At 45.1% G+C, this 16,098-nt stretch overlaps 1 protein-coding gene across 3 annotated transcripts in view; it reads left to right on the top strand.

Moving 5' to 3' along the window:
- Positions 1 to 16,098, top strand: part of THSD4 (thrombospondin type 1 domain containing 4) — a 668,521-nt gene that overhangs the window by 32,700 nt on the left and 619,723 nt on the right. For all 3 annotated transcript variants that reach the window (XM_044925374.2, XM_025296515.3, XM_044925373.2), the window contains 2 exons: positions 223 to 331; positions 13,176 to 13,245. In XM_044925374.2, coding sequence (XP_044781309.2) covers positions 303 to 331; positions 13,176 to 13,245 — 99 coding nt within the window. In that variant the 5' untranslated portion in view covers positions 223 to 302. The remainder of the gene's footprint in view (positions 1 to 222; positions 332 to 13,175; positions 13,246 to 16,098) is intronic.

Genomic DNA, 16,098 nt, shown 5'->3' with positions numbered 1-16,098 from the left:
TGAGTGTCCTGTAAATTTGTTACCTCACTTTCATACATAATCAGTTTTCATTTGGGCAATGTGGTGACCATAACCGGGCATAAATGGGCAATGGTATTTTTGTCCTAATGTCTTCCGTTTGCTCACTTCTTGTTGAACAGGCTGGCCTACGCTGCAGAATCTTAGATTCTAGACTCTTTGTAAGCTGATGATACTAAAAATAGCATTGTTATTCTTCTGTAGGAGTTGAACATCACCCCCACCTGCAGAAAATTGGCAACATCTCTGAGGAGCCCTTGCTTTTTCCTGGGACACCCAGGATCATGGTTTCCTGTGTCATGGAGTCTCTCAGGTGAGTGGAAAGTCTTTTGAAAAGGAAATAAGAAAATAAGCAATTCAATATTTGAATTTTACTGTATATTTCTTCTAGTAATGAGCCTTGAGGGCCTGCATCTCACAGATACTTTTGATGTGCCATGTACATATGTGTAGTAAGTTTGATACTCACAAAGGCTGCTGAGGCCAGGACAGCTATGTGCTGTGGTGAGAAGTGCTTAGACTGAGATTAAGTGGCTTGAGCTCTATGCTGTGCTCTGCTATTCGCTGAGAGATATCTAGGACTCAGAGTTTTCATTTATTATTTATTCAAAAACTCTGCTTGGCATATGGGATCCTATTTCCCCAACCAGGGATTCAACCCATGTCCCCTGCATTGGAAGCATGAAGTCTTAACCACTGGAGTGCCAGAAAAGTCCCCTCAGATTTTTCTTAAAATAAAAATGTTAATGGACGTGTGGGTATTTATCATGGCTGCATAATAAAATTACCTGAAGAACTTTAGAAAATATTGTCCTCTCGCTGCATCCCCACAGATTGTGATAAAATTGATCTGGTATATTTAAAAGGTGGCCTCTCTGGTCCTGTTTGTTCAAAGCATCTGTGACTTGCCTCTGCATTTTTAATTTGATACTGATGTCAACCATGCAAAGTAAGTGGAACAGGTAGTGCGGGCTCTGTATGCAGATCAGAAAATCAGTGTTTATCTCCTGATGCCCATTCCTTCAGTGCAGACTCAGGGAAAAGGCTTGGTGCTCTGGAATTTAGTCTGTATATTGAGACTTTTTTCAAGCTTTCCTAAAGATGACAGACCCCTTTAAAAATTCTTCAGTCAAAATCCTATGTAAAAAAAAGCTTCATCATTATAAAATAGCCAATGGCAGTATTTTATTAAGGGAAATTTATTTTAGAAGTTTGAATTTGTAATGTTTACACATTATGAGATTCATGAGTCTATTTGCATAAACATTACAATTTGGAATCAGATTTTACAGATGATAGCTTATACGTTAGCCTCTGCATCACGATTATCTTGTGACTGGTTTTAGCTGCATAGTAATCAGAACATCTTGGTCCATCTAGGTAAGTAATTGCAATTGGTAACAGTTCTTTAGTGAAGCTCATTTTACAATCTTAGGATGCTCTTTAAAGAAATTGACTCAGAATCTAGAAAGGGAAAAGAACTTTTTATTTCAAAGTTGAATCACTAAGGTTACGTGTTTTTTTCTCCATAACTATGATAGTCCCAAATGCCCAGAATTTACACTAAAAAGTGAAAACGGTCTATAACATGCTATTATGACGGTGCCATATGTAATGGCTCAACCAGGGCTAGAGCACTTGTCAGGCAGATGCTCTTAGCCCGTGGCTGGCACTTCACTGAGTATAGTGCATGTGTGTACTCTTAGTCTGTAATTGCTTGTATAATTTTACATGAACTGACATGTGCAGGCCTGCAGTCCAAAGACCCATGCAGAGCTATAAGCTTCTTCGTCAGTGACATAAACCAATGTGTCAGAAAGAGTCAGAGAAGGCAGGAAGTGCTCCATTCTGAGGCCTCTACAAAATCCAGCCATGAACAGAGCAACCTGAGTCTCTTCAGTGTTCATTTTTGGTATCTAAATTAGCATGTGGACAGTTTTTAGCCATAGTTTAAACACAGTTTAAAAGCTGTTTCAGGACATAAAATGTGTATCCAGTTTGTGAAGCTCCCATGTCCTGCTGTAAAACCACAGGGGAGTGAGACATGCAGTTGGACCACTCAGTCATGTTAGGACCACACCTATTTGAGCACCAGGACCCAATGGGAGACACAGAAGTGGAAGTCACAGTTGTATATTTAATTGCATTAAAAAGAGCAGCAGATTAAACGTTGTTTCCTCATGTAGTAAGCTAGTGGTAAGCAAGTGTGAGTCTGGCTGCTATCAGAAAGGCCCCCTTGAGTACTGAAGACCCTCAAAAATGTGGGGCCACCCAGGCTGTACAGGAAGGGCTTCATCTGAGAGAAGTCCCTTTTGCAATTTTTTTTTTTTTCTTAATGTTTGGAATTTTAATTGATGCCCCTGCAGTTAACCTCTGTAATGATCTGTGATATGGAGGCCATCTCCCAGGGAGGCCTGGTGGGCTCACCTCCAAGCTGTGCATTATTTCAGAGAAATTGCCAACAGATTAGGAGTTAGCAGGGTAGGAGCTGTTGAAAGATAGACGTGGCCTTGCTACCCTCCAGGCAGAACTCTGGGAGTCTTGACAGGCCTCCAGGATTAAGGTCCTGCTGAAGGGATTGTTTGAAAAGAGCTGCTCAGTCAGACGATGCTTCCCAGCTGGTTTAGAGGTTAGCAGGAGATGTGGGTTCGATCCCTGGGTCAGGAAGATCCCCTGGAGGAGGAAATGGCAACCCACTCCAGTATTCTTGCCTGGGAAATCTCATAGACAGAGAAGCCTAGTAGGCTACAGTCCATGGGGTTGCAAAGAGTCGGACGTGACTTAGTGACTAAACAACAACAACTCTGCAGGACATTTCTCCAACAGTCCTGCTCTAAGGAAAGAATATATGAGTTTTGAGTACAGGCAAGTCTTCAGGACAGCTCAGCTGAAGATTTCCACCAAGTCTCCTTCTTTATAAGCCAGGTGCTCATAAACCATTTTGCATTCTGTTTCAAGGCCCGCATAAATATATTTTAACCTGAGGGGGAGGGGGAAAAAAAAGCAAGAATGTCTTTTGTTTAAATACTTTTCAAAATGTTCTGGGGGAAAGGGCCAGGGTTACTTTAAGAGTAAAAGTCTTTGATAAAACTGGTAGATGAGAAACACACAGAGACACACAAATACTCAGGGTTTAAAAAAAGAATATTGACCAAGGCAGCCAAATACATAAAGATTAATAGGAAAAGCTGGAGGATATCTCTACCTATAGAGAAAACAGGTCGAAATTAGGAGTTAGTCGCCAAGAAAACCCCTGAGAGGAAAAAAAAATTGAAGGGGATTCACAATTCTGATACGCAGAGATTTTGTTTAAAAATCCCTCCCCAATTCTTGCCAAGCCACAGGGAAACAGAAAGCCAGCTTCTCCCTCATTGAAAGAGACGGAGAAGCCCTGAGTATTAATATAGCAAGAGTGCCTCTGCCATGCTCAGAGTCTGTGGTAATAAAAAGAGTCATAGTTAAATCCAGTAGCAGAAGAAACACTAAGACTAACTCTGCACGGAGCTGGTTATTGAGTTGCCTTTGGACCTTGGATGAGTCTTGGATGCTGTGCAAAATTCAGGACAGGAGATATCCATTTGGAGCAGAGTTGGTCAAGGCTAGATTAGGATTTGTCACCTATCACAAGTTAGAGAGGAAAAGGCACTAAGTAATACAGGAGCGTATTTATCTCTTAAAGACTTGCTCCAAATCGTGCACCTTTTTTTTTTTTTTCTTGTATGTACAGTTACATCTTTGTGTGTTTGTTCAGTGATCTACAGGAATGAAACTCAGTTTTCTCTCTAGAAGCAGCATAACAGTTGAAGATGACCAGCCAACCAAGTTTCTTTAGAGCCAGTCACCCTGGTCAAGGACTCTTTCTTTACCTCGTAGAGTGCTTTTGTACAGTTGACATAGTATATCTTTGAAATGAAAACACAGAGGAAAACAAAACTATTGAAAATGCCAAGCAAATGGTTAAAGCTGATTTGGGGATTCTTATTTGGAATAGTAGTTTTTGAAGAAATACAGATGTAATTAGAGGGATTACAGGGTTAGATGGTGATTTTTATAGCTCTTATGAAGGAGAGTTCTGGATCATTTTAAGGGTTTTACAGGTTGATGGCCCTAGGTCAAGTGTCTGGTTTTAGTCTTCTGAAACGTGAGGCTTTTCTTTTCCTTGATACACAGTTCAGTACAGGAATATTACTGTAATGCCTGTCAGCTACTTTACTGAGAAATATAACCATAAGGGATTGAGGAAATGAGAAAGAGAAAGGTTCCAGTTCTTGGAGAACTGGAAAAAGATCCTGAAGACAAAAAGCAAGAAAGAAGGAGGTTGAAAAAGTCTAAGTGCAAGAAAGAGAATGCCCAAAGTAGTGATAGCTGAGGTGTGAAAACTGAGACTCCCTTTGGAGTAGGGAAATCTGTGATAATTGGGAAGGGTCATGGGATCAGTTAGTGTTCCTGTGTCAGTGACCAAGAAGTGGGGTGGAGGAGGAGGGGAAATAAGAGAAGGAAGAATATAGGGAAGAGATGGAGCGGGGAGGGACAGAAGGAGGATGGAGAGAGGCCTGAGGAAGGAAGGGGCAGGAGAGAGGGGAGTGGTGGGAGAGGGGCAGGAGGACGGGTAGAAGGAAAGGGGTAGGGTAGGAGGAGGAAGCGGGAGGGGCAGGAGAAGGAGGGGGAAGGGTAGGAGGAGGGGCGGGGCATAAGGGGAGGGGAGGGGCAGGACAGAAAGCAGAAGAGGCCAGGCTGAGATCCTAAGTATTAAACTTCAGGGTGTCACTAAGGCAGGACCGAATTGCTCTGGCCCACATTGAAACCACTACCCAATTGATGCGTAATAAATATTGGATTGGCCAAAAAATTCATTCGAGTTTTTCCATAAGATGTTACAGAAAAACTCTAGTGAACTTTTTGGCCAACCCATGATTTGTTGAACATTGAATGAATAAATTAATAGTTCTCTTTAATGTGAGAGAAATAAAGTAGATTTTTCTTTCCTAATCAGGATTTTTACTTAATTATAAAAGTAGGTTAAAGCAGAAAATCGTACAAGTGATACAGACACACACCTTTAACAGTTTATTTTTAACATAAAACACATGTACACTCACCAAGTGTTTGATGTGGGGGCCAAGGACTTTTCCTTGAGCGTGAACCCCTGATTGTCTTTCTTGCACAAACCACACCCATAGCATTATCAAAGGTTTCCATTTGGGTTTCTTTCAAGTGGAATGAGAATCTAAGACATTTGCAAAGCAATCTGAGTATAGAATGATGCTGAATTTTTATTATTTTTGCTTCTAATCATTTACAGTTGTCCAATCCACACCAAATTTGCCAGTGTTTTTTCTTATTTTTTTTCTTGGCAACTTGCCTTTATCAAGTCTTTTCCAAAGCATTCAGCTTCATTTGTGTAGAAACAACTACCAACTACTCTTTCTTTTTGCATTTTGTTTCATGGGCTTGTGTACTGTTTGAATATTTTATGTAATTACAAAGCCCTGGCATCATCAATTTGGGGACCATGGTTAAATTGCATAGGAACACAACTCATCTGGTGAATGCAGAAGAGTACCAGGGAAGAACCTGCTGCAATCTTTTGTGGGAAGCCCAGTAGGAGCCATCTGAATGGTAGGCATAGAGGCTAGGAGGAAATAAAACAGTTTCTTGGAGGACTGTCTTGGCAAACCCCTCCCTATAAAACGATGGCAGACGTTCAGACAGTATTGATTTTTCTTTATGCCTGGCACAGTCCTGCACCTGGCATGCTTCCTCATCCCTCAGAACTTAACAGTGGGATTTTCTAGAACCTTCTGTACCTAAAAGATTCAACGCAGTCAAGGTGTGTCACTGAGCTGCCAACTACCTGTTCCTTATGTACTGAAATAAATTTGTATGGCTCAGGTTAATATCGACACCCCACCCGCTTCCCTGGGGTCAGAATCAATATCTTCAACTTGTAGAAATCCACCCATTGCGATTGTCCCCATCAGGTTAATATCGACACCCCACCCGCTTCCCTGGGGTCAGAATCAATATCTTCAACTTGTAGAAATCCACCCACTGCGATTGTCCCCACCCCCACCCCCCACCCTGCCCCCCACCTCACCAGTTTCTGTTTTTCCAACAGCGAATTCTAGGGATGTACTTAGAAAACACTTTATTGATGAAAGTGTCATTCACAGCAGGACTTTGTATTTCCTGGTGACTGGTATTTCCCCTCTCTCTCTCTCGTTTTCCTTTTTCCTCTCACTTCATTCTCTCTTTCCTTTCTTTTATTCACTTGTTATTTATTGGCCCTGCGTTTGGACTAAGACTGTGCCGGTGTTTCTGTTTGCTGCAAAGGTGTATCAGAAACAGTTTCCTCAAGAAACCTACCACTGAGCTGAGGAATTTACTGAAGGGTTTTGTGTCTTAAAAAGCTGTGCTGAGGGACTTCCCTGGTAGTCCAGTGGCTAACACTCCACACTCCCAGTGCAGGAGACCTGGGTTCAATCCCTGGTCAGGGATCCCACATGCTACAGCTAAGAGTCCGCAGGTTGCAACTAAAGATCCTACATGCTGCAACGAAGATCAGAGATCCCACGTGCTGCAGCCAAATAAATTAAGGAAAAAAGAAAGCTGTGCTGTGACAGGACACCTCACTTTTCCAGAGACCCCAGTCCAGAAAACACAAATGGCTGTGAGAGTTGAGAACCTGGAAATAAGCAATAAAAACAAATATGCAGTTAGAAGAGGTGTCCTTAAGTCCGGCTCTAAAATGGAAACATTTACCCCACGACAGCCAGCCAGGCCTTTTCCTTGAACCTGTTTGGTCTTGGTTTGGCTGCTGCTTGGTTGTCTAAAGGTTTTCGCGGCCAAGGCTGACCGAAGGAAACAGAGTTAAGAGGCGCAGGCTCATCCACAGTAAGGTGAGCAGCGCCTGACAGCAGGAAGGAATCGGCAGAGGGCCAACTGGATTCAGAAAGCCCCAGGTGTCTCCGTGCTCTCAGCCTACTCTGCTCCAAGGCTGCCACCTTCTGCTGCACCGATTGATTGATACTCTGGTGACTGAGCCATCTAAACAAGGTTACTACAGCTCAGCATACTCTGTATGAGAAAGCAGGGCAAAGAAATGGAATGCACTTTTTTAAAGTTTGGAATTTCAATGGCTAGTTTCAATTATTTTAGAATATTCTCTAGTGAGACTGGTACATGTTTTCCTGTACCTACTTATTCTCTGATTATTTTTTGCAAGAAATGACAGAAAGTAAAACAGATGTGGGAAGCCACCACCTTACACAGACTGGGGAAGAAAATTGGTGTAATAAAATGACAAATGCTTGGTTTCACAGTGTGTTGTGTCCTAGGAGGCCCAGACCATAGTGGTTAAGGGTCCAGGCCGAGACACTGACCGTTGGCATTGCAATCAGGCTTCGCCACTCAATACCTTGCACTAAGTGACTTGGCCTCTCTGTGCCTCAGTTTCCTCACCTGCAGAATGGGTATAAACAAAGTGTCTGACAGGATGGTTGTGGCAATTACATGAAATAATACTTGTAAGCGTTGAGGTCAGTGGTAACTGTGTGGTCTTCTGGCTAATGTCATTTGTAACTCATCTCCTTCCCTTCTTGCCTTTACTGTTTAACTGCTGTGAGAGGAAGTTAGAGGGTTGGATTGAATACAGTAAAATGAATGCTTAGCAATCATTTTTGATCTCCAGAGTGCAGTACGTGGAGATTTCACTTCAGTGCTAAGATTTTGGCTCTCTTTTCAAAGGTCGATATAATTTTATTCCTGATCAGGTTGCTCCCAAAATATCTCTTGGGTTGTATTAACTGAAGAGGAAAAGAAGTAAAGGTTTTGGTTTTTTTTTCCCTCTCTTTTTCTTGTTTTGTAGTTTGACCGTGTTCAAGTGGCACTGAGTTCATTGAGATAATCCCAGGCACACAGTGTCTGTGACATGATCCACCCTAGCTAGAGTCAAGGATGATTGGGGTGGGGGTGGGGGTTTGGGGGAAGTGTTGGCTCAGGCAGATACAGAAGGGCAGAGTCCCAGTTCCATGATGTCAATCTTGTACCAAATTTCAATGAGCATTATTTTCTACAGGAAATGAAATGATGGAGTGTTTAAAATCTAGAACAGGGTTGGGTAAATCGCATGACTTTTTTTTTCTGATTGGTGTGAACTGTTGGGTTGTTTCTCCTGCAAGGTGAATCGGAAAGTCTTGCTAGGAATGTGGCTCCCCCCACCGCTTGGAGGGGAGTATGTGATTTGTTTGCCAAAGGCCCTGGTAGCCTTCAATCTGTCAAAACGTTGCAAGCTGGGAGCAGTTTGCCAAAGCAAACTATCAAAGTGAAATAACACACGAGTTGCACACACACAGACACACACATGCTCGCCCATTCCCCAAACATTAATTTCGAATTGGGTCAGCAGGAACAAGACTTTGGGCCAGATTGCCAGTGTTTTGAAGAGCTGTGGGCACAGCTATGGACTACCAATTAGATAGGTATGTATGAGGAGGGTGGGGTGTCCTAAAGTGGGGTCTGCAGTGTAGGGGTGGGAAGCTTCCAGCCCTTGGCCGAGTTTCATCTGGCCCCTGGGGTTATATATTGCTCTGGCTGCTGCGATCGCAGTCCAAAGAATAATTTCCCCTCTGGGGGAATTTATTCTATTCCATTCAGAGCAGAGCCCACTTAATAACTAAGATTTTATTCCAGCATGAATTTTATTGGGTACCCCTATGCATCTGAGCCTCACTAGGGCCTGACTTGATGAAGAGAAGAAGCATTTGAACATCTAAAGATAACTTGCGTAGCCTTTTTCCAACAAGAAGCACTCACAAACATTTTGTTACCAGACCCGTGTAAATCCTTTAAGAACAAATTTGGGGGAAGTCATGTAGAGACTCCAGTATTCTCGCCTGAAAAATCCCATGGACAGAGGAGCCTGGTGGGCTACAGTTCAAAGGGTCACAAAGAGTCGGACACCACTGAGCAACTGAACACACAGATGCAGAGACTCCAAAAGATACTGATTTTTATAAATCCCTCATAAAATAGCTTTTAAAATCTCCCAACATTACTTTGGACACTTTCAAATGCATTAATTTGCACTATTTCCACTCATTTTGAAACTTCACAGATCACAAGATGATGAAGGCATATTCATTAATTCAATGAATTAAGCTCTTTCTATATAGCACACACTCTGCTTGGTGCTGGGAGATAGAGGAGTGACCAAACAGGCTCCCTGATCTCGTGGAGCTTATATCCTAGTGGGCAGAGGAAGACGTTTAAGTGAATAAAGACATACTATGTGAGATGGTAGGGCTTCCCTGGTGGCTCAGTGGTAAAGAATCTGCCTGCCAATGCAGGAGCCACAGGCTCGATCCCTGAGTTGGGAAGATCCCCTGGAGGAGGAAATGACAACCCACTCCACTATTTCTGCCTGGGAAATCTCCTGTACTGAGGAGCATGACGGGCTACAGTCCATGGAGTTGCAAAAGTGGTGGACATGACTTAGCGACTAAACAACAACAACACGTGAGATGGTAAGTGTTGTGGAGAAATAGAAATAGGCTAGGTTGGGAGAGGGTGGGGTGGGGAGGGAACATGCTATAGCCATATCTGGGAGGAGAGTTGACCAGGCAACCCTGGAATGTAGTTTCTCCAAGAGAGTGGAAAACCTAAAATTTCCCCTTCTCCCATTTTCCACTCCTTCTCCCATTCCAGGTCCCCCTGAGGATTATGGCAGAGCAGCCTGGGGTGAGTGCTTATGCAAAACAGCTCCTGATTGCATTACAAATATGTGGCTTAGGTGAGTGCCAAGAGCTTTGAAGGGCTGAGGTGTAACACATTTCTGGAGCTGCTGTTTGTTTTTTTTAACAAAACCACACCAATCTGGTTTTCTTTTTAAATGAGTAAACAGTGCCAGAATGTGTTACAAGTGATTCAGATTTGTGGGCACAGCTTCATAATGTATTTTCTTGCACATAAACTCATTTGAGACAGTCAGGGCGGGTGCCATTATTCCCATTTTACAGATGAAGGAATTGAGGTGCAAAGGTGATCTGCCCAAGGTTATGTAACCAAGGAGCATACACTCCCGAATTGTGATGCCCACGTCCCTTGATTTCTAGATCAACCTAAATCTAGTAAGAATGCAAGTAGAAAATAACTATTCTTTTCTCATCACCGTGTTCACACCTACTTCTTTAGATGGCCCTGCCTTGTCGAGGGAAGACAGATAGGCGGTTTTCTGGTCCGTTGCAGGTTTAATGAGCAGTCTCACTTACAAGTATCAAAAAGCCCCCAAAGATGTGTGTATGTGTAGGAGGGATAGCTTTAATGGCTGCATGTCCATCCTTCTAGAAGTTTTAGTTTTCCTTTAGTAGCTTTGGTTTTCATTTTCCTTGAGTCATTTTCGGATGAATCTAAGACATCAGTAACTTCACCATCCAGACCTGCACCCTTAGGCCCCTGTGTGCTGAGCAGCACAAATCCATGTGCCTGTGCATTGGATAGTACAGAGACAGAACATTTTCATCCTCACAGAAAGTTGTCTTGGACAGCACTGGCGTAGAGCCTCAGCAAGTATAAATCAACTCCTTGATTCTTTTCACCACTCATTTTAATATTTTTCTGAATAGATGCCTTACTTGGAGGGATTTTGTATATATTTCGCTACATTAAAAGAAAGTCTAGTCAGATATAAAATCTTTAGTCTCTCATCCAATTTAAAGCTCCTTTCCTCCCACATCCTGGGCCTGGTCTGGCCTCAGAGCACTGTAGTAGGGAAGAGAAGGCTTGGCTGGTTTCTTCATACTCCTGGTTCCCCTCTGTGCCCTCTCCTTCTGGTCCTTGTTCCTCCAGGATGGAGCATGGGGGAGAGAGGTAACTGGGCATAGAGGATCCCAACAGGAGTGGTGCCCACTGTCAGCTGATGTGGCTGTCTTGGCTCGGCAGATGTCAACACTGTGGATTCTCCTCTCAGGGCACTTTGGCTGATCCTTTGAAGAACCTCCCCTCACTGGGGTCTCCTGCTGTGGATCCCCTGGTGCAGGCTGTGCAAACACCGGCTGCCCCTTTACTGGCTTCCCCCAGCTCCCGGGCCCCATGGGTACACACCTCATATCACCCTGTCTTTTGGGGGTTACCTGATCCTGATGAGTTATCTTCTTTGAGGAGGTCCTTACTGGACAACTTAAGTCCCATTTTCCACAGGAGAACCCCAGCCTCTCCTGCTCCTGCAAGTTCTAGGTACACAGACTGCTCGCACTGCAGCCCTCTCTCATCACTCTGTGCTCCCAGACACTCCAGCTAGGTTTTGACCTTTAGATACTTTTCAGGGGACAATCAAGCACCACTCGGTATACTGCAGACACAGAGGGTCCAGATCAAGCTCTTAAATGGTTGCCCTACTTATTTCTTCCCCTTGTAGCAGGATGGAGGGGCTGTGCTCAGCACTCCTGTATCCCTAGCAAACGTGTCCCATTCTCCAGCCCATACTGCACTCCTTGTTCAGGCCGAAGGTTGAGGATGGGTGGGGCCAGAGGAGGACACCTCCATTTCTGGTCCTGAACAGATGGTTGCATTCTTCCCTTTGGAATGTGTGCATATGTCATCCCCTTGGTTCTTAGTTTTGGGGCCTCAATGCAGCCATACATTTAACACCTTGGTACAGAGGCACCTGGCATCCATGGGGTAGCAAAGAGTCAGACATGACTGAGCAACTGAGCAGCAACAGCATATCCCTTCCCCCTGCTTCTTGTCCCATCACATGATCTCTAGCCAGTCTGGCCACATCCATTCTGTGTGGTTTCCTAGGACCAGACTCATCTATACACAGTGGGGGTGAGGGTGGAACTTAGGGTTCCTAGAGATGGTGGGAGCTTTCCTAACTCCACAGGTCTTACCACCCCCGCCCCTGCCCCCAGCTTCAGACAGATTCTCCTCGTGCCTACCTCTACACAGCACAAGGGCTGATCTCTCAGCTATGTTGGAGGCCTCTAAAAGGTTGAGAACCACTGGGTTACCTGACTGTGCTCAGGGTTTAACCCTAAGAGGATTCCAAAGACAACCAAGTAGGACCAGTGGCCTTTTCGCTCTGATGCTTCAAACAGTGCTGTTGATGACGTGACGTGACTTCAGGGCGCTCTGGGCATTTAATTAATTGGCAGTGACTCCCTAACTGTGCTGGGCATGTTCATTCACCTCTGTTGTCCTCGGTGATCCTTACATATGGCAACCTTAAGGCTCAAAGACGTGGGCTCACCCAGGATCACCTGGATGGGAATGACAGAGTTGGGATTCTAGCCTTAAAGTGTTTGAATCCAAAGCTTCATGCTCTTCCAGCTCACCCTGCTGCCTTGGGGCCAGTTGGCTCCTATTTCTACACCTTCTCTTTATTTGATGACAAGCCCTAATCAGGGCTGGTGACAGTAGGGCTTAACACAGCTAATCCCACCCGTGGAGAACTTATGTGACACTGCAGGGCCAAGGACAGACAGAGGAATGGGTCTGAGGAAGCCCAGGGTGTGGGCAGGGAACTTCCCTGTGCAGGCTCGGAAGCCCCGCTTCTGGGCTGACATTACCGCCTCCATGAGGACCAACATGCATGAGCACTTACTCTGTGCCAGGCACCATGTGTTATCTTATGCAGCCTTCCTAGACCTCCAGCCAGCCTCTGTTGTATCCTGATCTTACAAGGAAGGAGACTGAGGCTCAAAGAAATTCAATGTCCTGACCTGGAAACCTTGCCAGCAAGTGGTAAAGCAGAGTTTGATCCCAGGTCTGCCTCATGCCAAGGCCCTGCCCAGCACTGGGCTGCCTCCTTGCCTGTGGGGCTAGCCCTTTGCGTCTTCACTGGGTTTACATCTTAGGGCCCAGTTGGGCTGTGCTTCTTCCCTTGTGGCTCAGCTGGTAAAGAATCTGCCTGCAATGCGGGAGACCTGGGTTTGATCCCTGGGTTGGGAAGATCCCCTGGAGAAGGGAAAAGCTACCCACTCCAGTATTCTGGCCTGGAGAATTCCGTGGACTGTATAGTCCATGGGGTCACAAAGAGTCAGACACAACTTAGCGACTTTCACTTCCTTCCAAAGATGAAACGGAAATATACCTTTCCACTATATGCTGCTTCCTAGAACATGCTCACAGCTCTGCCTGTTGCTATTTTTCCTTTTCAGTGTCCTGGGTTCCCTCCTGCTGCTTGGACTCCAGCTCGTCTGCCCGCAGCCCTCCACTGAACACAGAAAGGTAAGCCATGGCCTTTCCTTTTCTGCCAAGGTCCTGGGGTCATACTAGTCATCCATGCCTTGAGTTTTATTCTGTTTGGAGGTGAGTCACTGCTGATTCTCAGAGGAAACACCATTTATAGGATGTTCACCCCTCCTAAGTCCTTGACCTTAAAAATGAAGCCAGTGCCCAGAGTCAGTCTCTGATCTGAAAACAGTGCTGGCCTTGCAGACCATGTCTGATGGAGTGGGTCAGCTAAGGAGAGGTCAGCGGGCAGACTCTACCCCCTAGGAGTGGAGGAGCACCAGCACGGAGCTTTGACTTCCTCCGGGGGCACCGTCAGCGCGATGGGTGTGGATGGTTAGAGCTGTGGTGGGAGCCATCCATGATTTTCGGTAGAAGGACACCAGCCAATAGCCAGGCAGGGAGGGAGAGAACAGGGAAATAAAGACCAGGCCCTCTCTTTTTTCCTCCTCTCCATCTCCTGCTGGTGAGTCCCTCAACCTGAGCCCAATCAAAGTACAGAAAACAAAGAAATCTATCGATGCAGTGCTCAAAGGCCAGCCTTCTGGGCAACAGGGCTGGGTGGAGAAAGGTGGACAGAGCACCTGGAGGGACACGTGGACAGTATCAGGCACGCTTCCCTTCAGGTTCTGAGTGTTTCATAGTTAATGAACCATACGCTGTTGCCTAAACAAGCCCAATGCTGTCCTGCAGCAGAGCAGTTGCATGATTAATATTTCCTTGGAAATAGGTGCATGATGTGACCTTGGGAGGGTCCCTCAAATTCCTTTCTCCTGCCTAAGAACTCCTGGTGTCTAAAGGTAATGAAATGCAGACACGTCAGAGAGGACTAATAGGCTAGCCATTTGTATCTAAGTGTGACTGAATTGGTTGGAACCTTTCCTAGAGGGCTTTTCATAAGGGAAGTCCAGGAGAGAAGGGAGCCAAGAAACGAGTATGTGTACGGGTTTGTCTAGATATGCACCTTCTTGGGACAAGTTCTTGATGTTCTTGTCTGATGAGTCTTGTTTCTTTTAGGTCTGTTGATTGTGTTCTGCCTTTGTCTTTCTGGGCCAGATATGAACCTGTATTGTGTGGTGTTCTTCATTAGGGATCAGCTCCATGAAAGTGGGATCTTACCTGTCTTGTTCATTACCCTATTTCTACCTCCTGGAATACAGCCTGGCATGTTGTAGGTGCTCAATAAAACACCTGTTGAATGACTGACTGAATGAGTGAGTGGAAAAACTGGCCAAGATCTAAGCATTATTTTGGTGGATGCCTGGCAATTTACACCCTTCTTAACCAGGTAACTCAGTGGTAAAGAATCCACCTGCCAATACAGGAGACGTGGGTTTGACCCCTGGGTTGGGAAGATCCCCTGGAGAAGGAAATGGCCAACCCTCTCTGGTATTCTTGCCTGGAAAATCCCATAGGCAGAGGAGCCTGGCAGGCTACAGTCCATGGTATCGCAAAGAACTGGACACGGCTTAGTGACTAAAAACAATGACAAATATTTCACTGCATCATTCCCATTCATGATTTCAAGAGTCAGAAAGGACAACTATTATAGATTGAATGTTATTCCACCCCAACCCCCCACCCCCATGCTAGCCCAAGATTGGTGTGCTAAAACCTAACCTATGTGGTGGTATTTGGAGGTGGGGCCTTTGGGAGGTGATTAGGTGATGGAGTGGGGTCCTCATGAACGGGGTTAGTCCTTGTTAGCAATACGGGAGAGCTTGCTGCCCCGTCCTGTGAGGATACAATGAGAAGTCTGCATCCCAAGGTTGGGACTTTGCTGGCACCCTAACCTCAGACTTCCAGCCTTCAGAACTGTGAGAAATCAGTTTCTGTTGTTTATACACCACTTGATCTATAATACTTTGTTTTAGCAGCCCAAATTGACTGAGACAGAAATTGGCCCTGAGAAGTGGTGATGCTGCTATAACAAATATATAAAATGTGGAAGGGGCTTTGGAACTGGATACTTGGTAGAGACTGAGGAGGTTTGAGGTGCAGGCTAGAAAAAGCCTGTGATGACATAAATGGACTTTAAAAAGTGACTCTGGTAAGAGCTCAGAAACGAAAGAGATGGGCTGTAGAGAAACTCTCAATCTTCCTAGAGAATCCCTAAGTAATCTCAAGTAAAATGTTGGTATAAATATGGACGTTAAAGGCCATTCCGATGGGTTCTTAGATGGTAATGAGGAACAAGCTATTGGAAACTGGAGGAAAGGCTGTGCTGGTTATAAAGTGGCAAAGAACTTGGCTCATTCCTGCTGTAGTGTTTTGTGGCAGGTAGGACTTGTAAGGGATGAAGTCAGATATTTAACCAAAGCCATTTCTAAGCAAAGTGTTGAAGGAGTGGCCTGGTTTCTCTTAACTGCTCATAGTAAAATATGAGAAGAGAGAACTGATTTAAAGATGGAATTGTTAACTGGAAAGGAAGCAGAACACAGAAGTTAAAGATTTGGAAATTCTTCAGCGGATCCATATTGAAAAGAATGAGAAAGCTTGTCCAGGAAATAACAAACGCTAAGGGTGTGGTTGAGAGACTGATAAAGCGATTAATCAGCCATCTTGACAGAAGCGAAGCCAGAGGCTATTGTCCAAGACAACGGAAGACTGTAAAGGGGGCGGTGGTGCCTTCCGGACCTGGTGCATCTTGGCACCATCTCCCTTGGTGCTTTCCACTCCCCACACTCAGGCTGAGTTCCTAGGCTGCCCCAGGTGCTGCTCCAGTGATGACCCGGAGAGGTTGGGCTGTGCCCAGCAGAGCCTTGAGGGGCATGGCTACCTCCACCCAGATTTCAAAGGACAAGGCTTGAGCCAAGGTCTCAGGACCCCAACCCTGGAGAGCCACAGTGA

This window comes from Bubalus bubalis, chromosome 11 (assembly GCF_019923935.1).
Source record: "Bubalus bubalis isolate 160015118507 breed Murrah chromosome 11, NDDB_SH_1, whole genome shotgun sequence".
Lineage (NCBI taxonomy): Eukaryota > Metazoa > Chordata > Mammalia > Artiodactyla > Bovidae > Bubalus > Bubalus bubalis.
This window is presented reverse-complemented; position numbering and strand designations above follow the sequence as displayed.